This window comes from Elephantulus edwardii, unplaced genomic scaffold (assembly GCF_000299155.1).
Source record: "Elephantulus edwardii isolate Elephantulus edwardi_28Jun2011 unplaced genomic scaffold, EleEdw1.0 scaffold00059, whole genome shotgun sequence".
In the NCBI taxonomy this organism is placed as follows: domain Eukaryota; kingdom Metazoa; phylum Chordata; class Mammalia; order Macroscelidea; family Macroscelididae; genus Elephantulus; species Elephantulus edwardii.
The window spans coordinates 12,896,955-12,910,776 of NW_006399809.1; the positions used below are offsets into that span (position 1 = coordinate 12,896,955).

The following is a 13,822-nucleotide window of genomic DNA, read 5'->3' on the forward strand; positions in this document are numbered from 1 at the left end:
CTCTTCCAGTCAGTTGGCCAAGTGGTTGTTCTCCAGATTTCTTGGCACAACTTGGTGAGCACATCCACGGCAGCATCTATTAGCTGAAATATGTCAATTGGTTTACCATCTATTCCAGGGGCCTTATTATTTGCTATTTCCTTCAAAGCAGATTGAACTTCTGCCTTCATCACCATAGGCTCTGGCTCAAATGCTGTAGAAGGTAGATGAGTAATTCCCACCTGGTAATAGGTTCAGTCTTAGAAATCTAATGGAAAGTTACTAAGAGTCACAGCAGTGAGTTTGAGAATCAAGTGCTGAAAGATGAACCTTCTAGGTTAGAAAGCATTAATATTACACAGTTTCCACAAGAGTGAACTCAAGTATAGTAGTGGTCATAGAACTAATACAGGTCTGGCAACATTTTGTTCTGTTGTACGTGGGTTGCCTTCAAAAAGCTGTACTTTATGAGGAGGAATGTGGCATCAGGATTGGAGGAAGACTCATAAAAAACCTACATTATGCAGATGACACAATATTACTTGCTGAAACTGAGGAGGGCTTGAAGCATGGGATGCAGGTCAATGACTGTAGCTTCCAATATGAGTTGAAGCTCAACATCAAGAAAACAAAGATTCTCACCACTGGGCCAATTGGCAGCATCATGATAGATGGGGAAGAGATTGAGATTGGTAACAAGTTCAGCTTGCTCAGTTCCACTATCAACATTTTTGGCACCAGCAGTTAGGAAAATCAAAAGACGAATGGCATTAGGGAAATCTGCTATTGGGAATCTCTCCAGAGTGCTGAAGAGCAATGCTGTCAATCTCGAGACTTAGGTGTGCCCGATTCTTTGCAATTACTTGTAATACATCAGAAAGCTGGACAATAACCAAGGATGACAGAAAAGAACTGATGTCTTTGAGCTGTGGTGCTGGAGAAGAGTTTTGAACATATTATGGACTAACTAGAAAACTAATAGGGCTGTCCTGGAGAGGGTGAAACCAAGCTGCTCCTTGGAGGCAAGGATTTTTAGATTTTGTCTCACATGCTTTGGGCATGTAGTCAGGAGGGACCACGCTCTGGAGAAGGACATTATGCTTGGAAGGGTGGGGGAACAGCACAGGACAGGAAGACCCCAGATGAAGTGGACTGACACAATAACTAGAATAATGAGGGTGAATGAGTAAGAGACAGTGAGATTGGCTCAGGATAGAACAGAGTTCAGAGCTATTGTGCACAGGGTTGCTATGAGTAATAATTAACTTGATAGAACATATCAACAACACCAACAATGGAAACTAATACAACAATATGCCATAAATAGGCTGGAGCAAGATGGGTACACTTGACTTTCCACCATGTCAGAGACACATGGTGATATGGTTGAGCAGCTTAAAACAAACAAACAAACAAATAAACAAACAAAAATGCCCACCAGTTACAAGCCCCTTTCTCCTTCTCCTAAACATCATTGTTTTAAATTATCAAATTCTTCCAGACCTTTCATTTTAGAGATGAGAATACAGAGATTTTACTAGGATATGCATTTTTCCCAAGCCACACACCTAGCTACTGGTAAAGCGAAGGCAGGAGACACAAAAAGAAATTCAGTTTCTCTAAAGAAGAAAACATTTTACCAGAAGAGGAGTTTGTTCTTTCAATTAAAGTATTTCCATAGTGATCTGACAGTGTATTTTTTTCCTGCTTCAGAGAAAATAATTTTCTTTATGAACATAAACAATCTCTTCTCAGAAGATGAAAAAATGAAGAACTTGTACAGTTGCTGTGAAACAAATCTAAAGAAAAGGCGTGAACATTTATTCAGATATTGGCCATTGAAGGGGCTTGTGGTAAAATGAATGAGTCATATGATAAAAAGATTTTTGTAATGATAACAAAGAGCACATAAATATCAGAAAAGGAATGCTATTGTTGTTGTTATGAGCCATCAAGCCACGTATAACAACAGCTCTGAAGCCTGCCCTGTCCTGAGCCTGTCTCACTGACTTCGATACACCTCTGAAACACAGTGTGAATGAAGAATAGTGTGAAAAAAATGTATATGAACTTTGAAATAAAACCAATATAAAATAAAAATTTAAAAATAAATGTCAATGTTAACCTCTCAATATGATGGCCTAAGAACTAAATAAAGCAAATGTTTCAAAAGAAAGAAAAAGATAATAATTACTAATATATGGTTAGTTTCTTCAAAAGATAAAATTGGAACAAATGGAAGTCAGTATTTAAGTACAAGAATCACATATCTGCATATCAAAGAAGCTTCTTTTTTTTTAAATTTAGGTTGTTTATTTTTCATTTCAATGAACATCTACAGAGATTTTGGGATTCCATTCATTCATTGTTGCTTCTTAAAAAACAGAAGAACTGATATAGCAGACTAATAAACAGTCAGATGAAAGTATGGAACCTCAAAGAAAAAAATTCAACAAGTAAAAGACAATCTGATGGCTTATAAAAGAAGAAGCCCAGACTGATTTGAGACTTCTTTAGATAATTAAATGTCAGAAAACAATGAATATCTATGGAAAAATGTTGTGACTTAAGATTTCTATGCCCCCCCCCCAAAAAAAAGATTTCTATGCCCATCTATTGTGCTATTCTTGGGAAAGCAGGAGAAATGACTGGTGCTTAAGGACCTTGTTCAGGTACCTATTCTGAAAAGGGGAAAGATATTGCTCAAATCATACTAGAGAGCCCCGGATTATGGGAAAGCTAGCCACTCAAGAGCAATGAAATAATCAAGCACAGGCATACATGTTGGTGATTGGTGTAAATGTAGTCAAAAAACAAAGGCATAATTTCATCAAAATGAGATTTTAAATGCTTTCCCTAGCACTAAGAAAAGAATCATAATGTCCAGTTAAATCCAATTAAAAAAGATAATGATAATCTTAACATTAGTATCATGTGAGAAAAATTAAAAACAAAACTAATAAACACAAAAATTGCATGTGTAACAGATTGTTGAAATATACAAATTAAATATTGATTAAATTCTGTTAGGACGGCTTGAAAGAAACTATAGAACTTTTAATATATCATTTAGGCAAGAAACAGATTAAAATATTTAAACAGTATCATTAATAAGGTCACAGTTGAAAAGATAAATATAAATGTCCTCTGTTGAATATGTTGAATATTTAAAAGACAACTACCAAAACAACTATGAGATAGCATCTCACCTCAGTAACAATAGCAAAATTCAGCAGAGCAGCAAACAACAAATACTGGCAAGGTGGTGGAGAAACTGGAATTCTTATTCACTGTCAGCGTATACAACAACTATGGAAGGCAGTATGGTGCCTTCTCAAACAGTTGAAAATAGAAATACCACTTGACCCAGAAATTCCACTACTGAGAATATACCCTAAAGAAACCAGAACTGCCCCTCCAAGCAGATATATGCACATCCATGTTTATTGCTGCTTTGTTCATAAAAGCAAAGAGATGGAAACAACCCAAGTATCCATCAACAAATGAATGGATAGAGAAGCTGTGGAATATTCACACAATGGAGTACTACGCTGCATTGAAAAACAAGGAACTCATAAAATATTATACAAAATGGGTGACCCTGGAGGACATTATGCTGAGTGAAATATCTCAGTCACAAAAGGATAATACAGCATAATTCCACTGTTATAAAACAGGACTGACATGAGAGCTGGGGAAACTAAGAAAAGAAGGCATACATAATGTACACTGCATTGAAACAACAGAGGGAAAAAACTGCTTAAAAGGAATATATGATTGAATATTATTTGCATAACAACAGTCCAGAATAAGAGCTACATAGTAAAATGGACTGGAGGGGGAGGAATTGTCCATCAATGAAAAAAAATTTTTTTTTCTTTCTTCAAAGAGAAAAGGGAACTGAGTAGGGGCAGGGAGGAAAATGTGCAACAATGAATGAATGTAAATCCAAATTCTCTCTAAACTTTGATTAAAACATCAATAAAAAAGAACTATATATTATACCCAAAAAAGACACTTTTAATACATTTCAAAGGACTTAAATCCTTTCAAAAAATTCTCAAATACAAGATATGAAAACTAAGATTGAGTGGCAAAATGATAGGAAAAATAGTATCACTTGAATATTAAACCAGAACACATAAAACAAAAACCATCTGGAAATTACATACCTGAATGGTCAGAGTGTGAATGAGAAGGAAAAAAAATCAATACAAAAATATTTAGATGGTAAATGCAATAGCATTATTCATATTAAATTTTATGAATACAGAAAAATGATAGCTTTACATGGTATCTTTATGATGGAAAAAATGATACATATAAAGTATGCAAATCAGAAATCCCTGGATCGTGCAGTAAATGCGAATGTTCAAATCCATCAGTCTTTCTAAAACTCTTGAAATTTAGGTTATTTCTAGGGCCTTGTGAGAGGCCCTGGTGGTATCATTTGTAAGGTATTTGACTGTTGACAGAAAGGTCTTCTCAGGATAAAGAAGGACAGACCCTCCTGAAAAAATTCACTATCTTGTTAATCCACTGGAAGGTCTCTATGTGTTAGAATTGACTCAATGGCAGTGGGTCTGGTTTTGTGAGGGTGGAGAATTTTTAGGTGTATTTGTAAATTTCTCTCTAGAAAGTACTCTGAGGCAAAGCTAATTTCTTTTCCTAGCATGAGAAGAGTTGAAGCCTACTGAGAAAAAGAAAATTATTTCAGCATAAGCCAAAAAAAGAGAGCTTTTATCTTATTTTTGTTGAAAACTCAATAGGAGTTACTCTCATTCTCATCTCCTCTTTATTGCATTTGAATAAAACCCAAGTCATTCTTGATGATAAATGACTAATGCATTTTAATTGGCACTTTTGCTCGTAAAATATAAACCGCCATTAAATTTATCCAGAAATTGTTAGAAGTGCTTAGAAATGAAGAATGTGCCAGTATAGCAGCTTCAACATCATCTGTTTCCTTCCTCTCAGGACTAACCTTGGGGTCAAGATTCCTTATGGAATATAAAGGAAAAAAAGACTCCCCCGCCCCCCTTTTTCCTTCTCATAATTATTGAAAAGAAACCAAAATGTAGATTGAAATATCTCTCATTGCCATCCCATCCTTCTGCCACAGAGCAGCTGGTGAATTTGAACCATAGGCCTTTGGGACTTCAGTGCAGCTTCTTACCACTAATCCACTAGAGCTCAGGCCATGGTCTTCACAATTACTCACTATGCTTCAGAGAACTAGTCAATGAATAAGGAGGATAGAAGAAGAATTGATGCCTTTGAGCTGTGGGGCTGGAGAAGAGTACTGAATAGCCCATGGACTGCAAAACAGACAAATAGAAATGTTTTGAGAAAAGTGTAGTCAGAGTGCTCCTTGGAAGCAAAAATTATGAAGCTTCATCTTTCATACTTTGGACAGGTAGCTGGGAGAGCCCATCTCTTGGAAAAGGACATTATGCTTGGAAAGAAGGGGGGGTGGGCTCAGAGGGACATCATGCTTGGAAAGACAGAGGGTTAGAAAACAAGAGGAATACTCCAAGTGATATGGATTGACATGATGACTTCAGTAATGGACTCTAGTGCATCAGAGATTATGATGATGACACAGTTCAAGGCTCAGGTTAGCTGTTCATAGGGTCACTATATGAGCCATACTTGATTTGAAGGCACTTGATTTGAAGCAGGAGCAGCTTTCACTTGCTAAATAACATGCCTCTGGCAACTCTATGAACTTTGAGAAACAACAATCGTTATACAAAGGCTTTAGGTCTTTTGTTCATAGGGTCACCATGCGCTGAGCTCAACTTGATGGCAATCAGCAACAGTACTGTCATTAAGTTGGAACCGACTCCTAGTTGACTCTCCAGTAGGTTAGTTTCTTTAATTCCTTTTTATGTTTTAGCTTTTTTTGTAAAAAAATAAATAAATTATTTTATACTGGTTTGCATACAAATTTTGTGGGAGCTCTGGTGGCCTAGTGGCAAGAAGCTGCACTGCAATCCTGAAGGCATGTGGTTCAAGGGCACCAGCTGCTCCAAGAGAGAAGCATGGACATTCTCCTCCCATGTGATTAACTGCTTCTGAAAACCTGCAGGGGGGTCAGCTATGGGTAGGTTTCAACTCTAGGGTACATAACAATAACAACATACAAATTTCATATGCACTGTTTCATTCATATACACTGTGTTTCATGCCTTCCTTCATTCACATTGTGTTTCATATGATCATTCTCATACATTGTGTCTTATAAAATTAATCACCATTGATCTGTGCCCACTATTACTCTGTTTTCTCAGATCCCAACTGGGTCTTTCCTAATTCCTTCACCCCTCTCTCTACCCACCACATTTTGACCATGTGATTTCCCCCTCTCCACCCTTAACCCACCTCTCCTTTCTTCTTCTCTTTTTTGGTCATTTATACACATTTTACTGGTTATCCTACCAGTTATTTTTGCAAATATGGTCTTATGCACAATATATCCTTAGGAAATTGGGTGAGTCCACTCAGTATAATGCTCTCTAGCCTCTCCAGCAGGTTTAATGGAGGCTGAAATCACATGGGAGGAGATTGCCCATCTTTCTTCATCTGAACTGCTGGTGGCTTTGAACCTCTAAAGAGCAACTACCTTTGGGTTAGCCTTGCAACTTCCTACAAACTATGGCAGCGGAGCTCCTTGGAGTAAAACAGGGAGGCATAAAATGGAAACATTTTTCTCAACACAGGTGTTCTGGTTAATAATGTGCTCTTTGGTCACATAAATACATGCTTGTTGCTATAGGTGCTGCAGGCAAAATAAAGTTTATTTCAACGTGGATTCTTCTGTGTTGCACTGATAAGGGAAAGAAAATGCTTCTTTTTAAAATAAACAAACTACTAGTGATTAGCTGGTTAAGTATTATTTAGAGAAGAGCAAAGAGAATCTCTGGTTTTAAGAAACAGATTATAACTCTATATAAATATTGAAAACTCACAATGCTTTTGCTTTCTGAGACCTTTTTAAACAAAACTTGGTGGCTTCTAGCACTTTTATCTCATAGAATTTCCCATCATCTTTTAGAGATGGGTGACTTAATAAGATGCAACTAGCTCAATAGCAATAAAGGATCTTTGATGCAGCAATCTCACTTTTCTGAAAAGGAAATTCCACTTTTCTTTAATAAAGTGATGGAGGATTCAATTCAAAATGATAAAGATTCAATTATGAAAGTATTCATTGCAGCATTTTGCATAATAGCCAGAAATTAGAAAGAACAAATAAAAATACTCCACAACAGGAGTTAATGCATGTAATGGTGAAATGATACAATGGATCACTGTGGTGTGCTGACAATGTCAGAGGTCAGATGTCAAAGAAGAGTGAACACAGCATTCTGGAAGAAGTATTCTCAAAGCAGAAAATGAGTGTGGAGACAGAGTCATTGTCTAAATATCTCAGTGCTCAATGGGATAAAAGCATGGAAGACAAGCTCTCACAGGGCCTGCTATTACCTTTCTTCCTATTCTCTCCACCTTCCTTCATAAAAGAAATCTGGTTTTATTCTTGCTAAAAGGCAGAGGTTAGATGAAAGAAAGCAAATTATTTCCCAGCCTTTCCTTCAGTTAAAGATAACAAGAGATGCAAGACAGAATTAATGGGTGGAATTTTTAGAAAGGCCAGTTAAAAGGAGGTCCTTTCTTCCTTCTTTCTGCTATCTAGAATTTAGGCATGATGGTAGGAGCTGCAGCAGCCACCTTGTATCAAGAGTATCTTTAGCATTAATGACTACGAAAAAAGAAGTTCTTTAACAAAGTACACGATATAAACCTTGGACTGCTACTCAAAGTCTCCTTTGTGTAGGCAAAAATAAACTTTTGTCAAAATAAAATACCATTGATTGGAATTTTTTCATTTAGACAACAGAATCTAACTTCAACTTATTAACAAAATACGTAAATAAAATGGAAAGCAACGTGTTTTACAAAACATCAATAAAGGCTTATGTAAGTAGGAGGATGTTTTCCAAATGTTCCACTATGATAGAAAATATTATTTTATTAAAAGCATTAGGGTTGCCTCACCAAAAAAAATAAGCTTATTAGCACTGATTTTCTTTTACAAATACCCAATACAAAATTACTAAGACATTTCAGTGCACAAGAATAGATTTGGGAAGCCTTGATCCATAGCAGACCTTCCTGGTGGCCTTCCCTGTGCATATCTCTTTGACCAGTAGAGCAACCCTAGTGCTCACAGGTAGGGTAAAAAAAAATCTAGACAACTGAACCAAACTACAGACAGTTTTGCTGTATCTTAGTATTTTAAAGTATCTTCTGAGATACATATGTTTTTATAACTCCCCTTATCCCTAGTTATTGTTATATACCATCGATAGGGAACCAACCCCAATAGCTGACCCTCCAGCAGATTTTCAAAGGCAGTAAACTGCACAACAGAATATAGCCTATTCTCCTGTGAAGTCTCACCACATGCCTTTAGGATTGCAGTCAGTCTTCTTACCACTAGGCCATCATCATCTACTTAGTGACAATGAATTTGGGGTTTGGGGTAAATATCTCATATAAGAAAACTGTCAATGAGTCAGAATCAACTTATAGCTTGGCTGCTCTTAGGTCTCTGACACTATAAATCAAAAGGAATGAGATGTCCCATCTTTCTCTCACAGAGACACTGGTGAACTTGAACCACCAAAGACGTGTGCCTTTTAAGTGAGCAGTGCAATGCCCTATGGATAACAGTACCAAAGATCCCTTTTGCATAATAAATAAACTCATTTTTTGATTCTTCTTAAATTTATTGGACCCTGACAGACCTTGGGTCTCTAAGAATTCTGTACTTGGAATTTTCTCAAATGACTGAGTTTTCCCAGAGAGAATAAAGAAATAAAAAATAGACTTCTATAGCATTTATGAGAAATTAAACTCAGATTAACAGTGAAAATTATGGATTAGATTAGAACAAACAACTTTTTCTTTGACAATAGATGGTAAAAACCCCAATTATTCACTTACTGATTATTTGTGGCAAAACTTCGAATTATAAACTGATATCCCTGCTACTTATAAATTTGCATATTCTTGCAGAATATATAGTTAACTACAATGTAGTTTACAATGCTGTAATTAAAGAATATAATGAAAGTAAACTGTGTTACCCTCATCCAAGGTTTTTTAATTCCAGTATTTGCCGGATCATGTTAATTACTCTCTATCCTTATAATCACAAAAGAGAAATGAGACTTCTGCTTAGAAAACAAGATTGAAGATTTCTTCTATAACATTTCCTGCCTTTGTAACTTGGGCTTTTTGATGTCACTTCTATGTTTTCAATAATGTTTTTGTTGTTGTTGTTGTTTTTTAAACAAAATAAAATGGCAAACTAGGCACAATACCACAGCTTAGGCAAATGGGCTTGTTACATATTGACACAGAGAGGGAGGGAGGGTGAGCACAAGAGAGCGAGCGTGAGAGAGCAACCACATGTAAGAGTAGAAAAGGGAATGAAGGTAAGACAGAGGAGGAATGGCATTCAAGATGCCAACAATATATAGATAATGTGCTCTTGTAATATTTTTACATATTTTGAATCTAGACTACATTCCAGAAACTTCTCTACTGTCTTCATTAAAATTCAGATAAAGCACAGGTTGAAATGTACCAAATAACCTTTTCTGACAATCACTTATCATTGCTCCTTGTTGGTATTTTTCCTCCCTTGCATTTATTTTCTGGTCTGATTCAAATTCAGGTCAATTCAAATTGAGTTATGGCAGTAATTTTGCTCCTAGAACTCAGGACCCCATATCTTGCTTTGTTGGGATGCTCGGAAAATCCCATCTGTCTGCTCTTTCTTCTAGCATATTGAAGAAGATTGTCTCAAGCTGTGTTTCTTTTTCAGTGTGAGATCTTCCAAATCGAACTTTGGACCTACCCCTGTGGAAGTCTTTCCTTCACACTATTTCATTATTCTTAGTCAAGACTCTTCACTCATAGCTATCACTGGTTTATCACTGGAGACTTAACATATTGCTATAATGCACTTATTTAATGAATATGTATGAGTAGAATTTCTAGAATAAGAAAATAAAAATACCTGGAGGTTTACTTCTTAGGAATCAGCCAATGAAATCCAATTAATCACATGTTGTTATCCACAGGCAATAGTGAGAATAGCACAGGAATGGGAAGAATTTTGTTGCATTGCATAAGAAGCTGCCATGAACCAAGGGCTGATTCAACAGCCCTTTATGTCTGACTTACTCATACTTTACCTGAAACCTTTAACATGAATTACATTTCAACATAACCCCCCCCCAAAAAAGCCCACAAAAAACCAAAAATCCTCATAACTTGACTGATAGGCAGCTTTATGATAAATGGAGAAAAGACTGAAGCTGTCAATGATTTTGCATTATTTGGATTCATAAACAACTCCCATGGTTGTAGTATCAAGAAATCGTGAGAAAATTAAGCCCAGATTAGCAGTGCAAACTATGGATCAAACTATGGTTTAAACTATGGAAAAGACGTGTTGCATTGGGAAAAATCTGGTGTCAAGGACCTCTTTAAATTGCTAAAGAGCAAGAATGTCAGTTTAGGAGACTTAATTCATGATATTTTTCATTGCTCCAGAGGCATGTTAAAGTTGGACAATGAATCAAGGTGACTGAAGGAAGAGTAGATATCTTTGCATTGTCAGATCTGTCTTGTAAGAAGTGCAGTTGGAGTGACCTTTGGAGGTAATGATGGTGAGACTTCACTTCAAATATATTGAAAATGCATTAAGAGAAGATAGTATCTTTAGCAGGATATCCTGGGTAAGAAAGTAGAGGGTTGAGAAAGAGAGAAAGACCCTTATTGAGGTGAATTGACTCAGTAACTTCAACAACGGGCTGGAGCACAACAGGGGTTGTGAGGATAGCTCAGAGTCAGGAAAGGTTTCCATCAGCTGTACTCTGGGTTACTGTGAGTCAGAATTAACTAGTTAGTACAACTAGCAACAACAGCTGAAACATCCAGTCCCAAAGCCCACATTTAAGAATCCTGGATATTATATCCTTATAGTGTTTTTAGAAGTAATATTTCTTATTATTTACATTTCAAAAGTAATAGACTCAGATTTACATCTCGATAATTGGCTTATTATTATTCAATAGAGCTAATTATGGCTCATTCTCTGAGCAGCCTTCTTCTGTTCACAATTATTCTGCTGGAGATGTGTGGAAATAGTGCTGTTACCTTCATGAATCATTGAGGTTATTGTGGGCGACATTAGGGAGAGTAAATTTCTTTAGAATCCATTGTATCTTGTGGCAGGCACTCATAATGACATTACAAAGTTTGTTGTGCAGTGAGTTCTTTTTGTAATGTATATTAGAGGAAAGATACAAACATTGGTTTTATTTCTCTATGCAAATTACTCCAGAGTTCCCTAATACATTTCTATTGGAAAAAAAAATTCATTGACATTGATGAGGCATAGGGATTTGATCTAGCACTTCCTCCTTTCTTACCTGCCCACCTACCTGTGATGGCCAGCTGAGTCACAAAGAAGGTCATTCTTGACTTTCTCTTCCGTCTCCATGTGGAGAACAGCACAATGGCATTTCCAACAATGGTGAAGACGAAGAGGATCCACAGCGTTATCAACTGCTCAGTCTATAAGAAATATAGCAACAAAACCATTATGTCAATGAGAATCAAGATACATTTCTAAAGGCATGGCTTAGGCTTTGGTGTTGAAACACTTTCCTCTACTTTTCATATCTCATATCAGAATTCTATTCATGAGAGGGTCATAATGCAATTGGCCCTCATTTACCCTAGTACCTGCTGCCCATTATTATCAAGCCATTTCTGACTCATATTAACTTTGCAGGACAGAGCTGTTGTTAATTGCAGTCGAGTTGAGTATAACTCAGAGCAACCCTTTGAACAATGGATCTGGTCCCTGAGCTATCCTGTACCATTCTCAACATCTCTGACATACGTGAGCTTCTTGCTGCAGTTACTGCAGTATATCTAATTGAGGGCCGCCTTTTTCACTAGCTTCCACATTTCCAGCATGATGTCCCTTTCCAAAGACTAGCCTCTCCTAGCAAGGTCCCAAAGTATGTGAGACAAAGCTTTGTTCTCTTTGCCTTCAAGGAGCACTCTGGCTGCACACTCTCCATGACATATTTGTTTGTTCTTTTGGCAGTCTGTGCGATGTTCAATATCCTTGCCCAACACCAGAGCTCAAAGACATCAATTCTTCTGTCATCCTTATTCATTGGGCAGAGTAGAACTTGCCAATAGAGCTTCCAGATTTGTGCATCTTGACAGAAGCAGGTTGCCTCATTTTTTCCATGGAGCAGCTGGTGAGTGTGAACTGCTGATCTTCTGGTCAGCCGTCATTGCACCATGTAATGTTTAGAAAAACTATTTGTAAATACACATAGAGAGAAGGAGGGAAATGCATTCCTTGGACAAGCAGTTTTAATTCTATATAAACGAACTCACCATGAGAAAAAGAAAACTGCATATCCAGCCATAAAGAAAAGCAGAGTTCTGATAACATGTGACATGGATGCACCTGGAGGACATCATACTAAGTGAAATGTCACAAACAAAAGACAAATATTTTATGATCCTCCTTAAAATTCTTGCTGCAGGAGATCAGAGACTGTAGTCAACAAACACACCAAGGGTTCTCACTGCCACACAGTAGGCACTTGCTCCTAGCTGACCTTCCAGTGGGTTTCTCTAGGAGGAGGTTGCTCGTTCTCCCCTGTGCAGCTGCTGGTGCATTCAAGCCTCCCGAGAGGCAGGGCTTTGGGGCTGGCTGCGTATTCCTACTAAGTATAGTTATTCTTGTGCCCTGAAATTGGAACTGAATCATAGCCGACCCTGCAGCAGGTTTTCAAAGGCCTTAAATCTCAAACAGGAAGAGATCACCCATCTGTCTTCTAAGGAGCAGCTGGTAGATTTGAATCATGTGCCCTCAGGCTGGTAACACAGCTCCTTACCTCTAGGCCACAGTTAGGGAAGTGGAGAACAAGGAATTATTTCTCAACGGGTTTTGACTTTTTAACTGGGATTATGATAAATTTTTGGAAATGGGTAATAGTGATAGTTGTATGTTGTTGTTGATCTTAAGTGTCATCAAGTTGTGAAAGACCTGAACGCTTGTATAACTTTCATCCTTTCTCCAGGTTCATAGGGTCTCTGGAGGCAAGCTATTTTGGAAGTGGATGCCACTCCTACTTCCAAGCTTGTTTTAATCAGGAAGTTCCACCAAACACTGTTCACCATGGGTAACCATTATCGTATTTGACACGTCAGTGTTACAGTGTTCAGCTTCACAGCAACCATGAGTTCCCTCTGTACAGAAAGTGGACAGACCAGGGCTATATGATCTAGAAGAATGTTTGACTAAAAACAAAAACAGGCCTAAGGGCCACGGATTAAAGTCATCCACCTTTGGCTTGGTAGCATCACTTTTTGTCCACGAGGCCAACTGATCTCTCTCTATGCTGTTGTTCCTGTTACGTGCCCTTGAGTCATAGGCAACTCATAGCCACCCTATGAACGAAAGACCTGAATGCTTGTATAACTTTCATCCTTTTCCCAGGTTCATAGGGTTTTCGGAGGCAATAATTAGCATGGATTATACACTTTAAAACAGTTAAAATGACAAATTTCTATTATATATGTATACAATGACAAATTTTAATACTTAGGAAATTAAATAAAAGTATACTATAACCACAAGGGAGCTCTGGTGATCTAGTTGTAAGAAGCAGTGCTGCAATCCCAAAGGCTCATGGTTCAAATCCATCAGCTGTTCTGTAAGAGAAAGATGTGA

General features: G+C 37.3%; 1 protein-coding gene across 2 annotated transcripts in view; it reads right to left on the reverse strand.

Annotated features, from left to right (window-relative positions):
• LOC102848666 (neuropeptide S receptor-like) overlaps positions 1-13,822 on the reverse strand; it is a 304,971-nt gene that overhangs the window by 232,772 nt on the left and 58,377 nt on the right. For both annotated transcript variants that reach the window (XM_006887597.1, XM_006887598.1), the window contains exon 2: positions 11,502-11,634. In XM_006887597.1, coding sequence (XP_006887659.1) covers positions 11,502-11,634 — 133 coding nt within the window. The remainder of the gene's footprint in view (positions 1-11,501; positions 11,635-13,822) is intronic.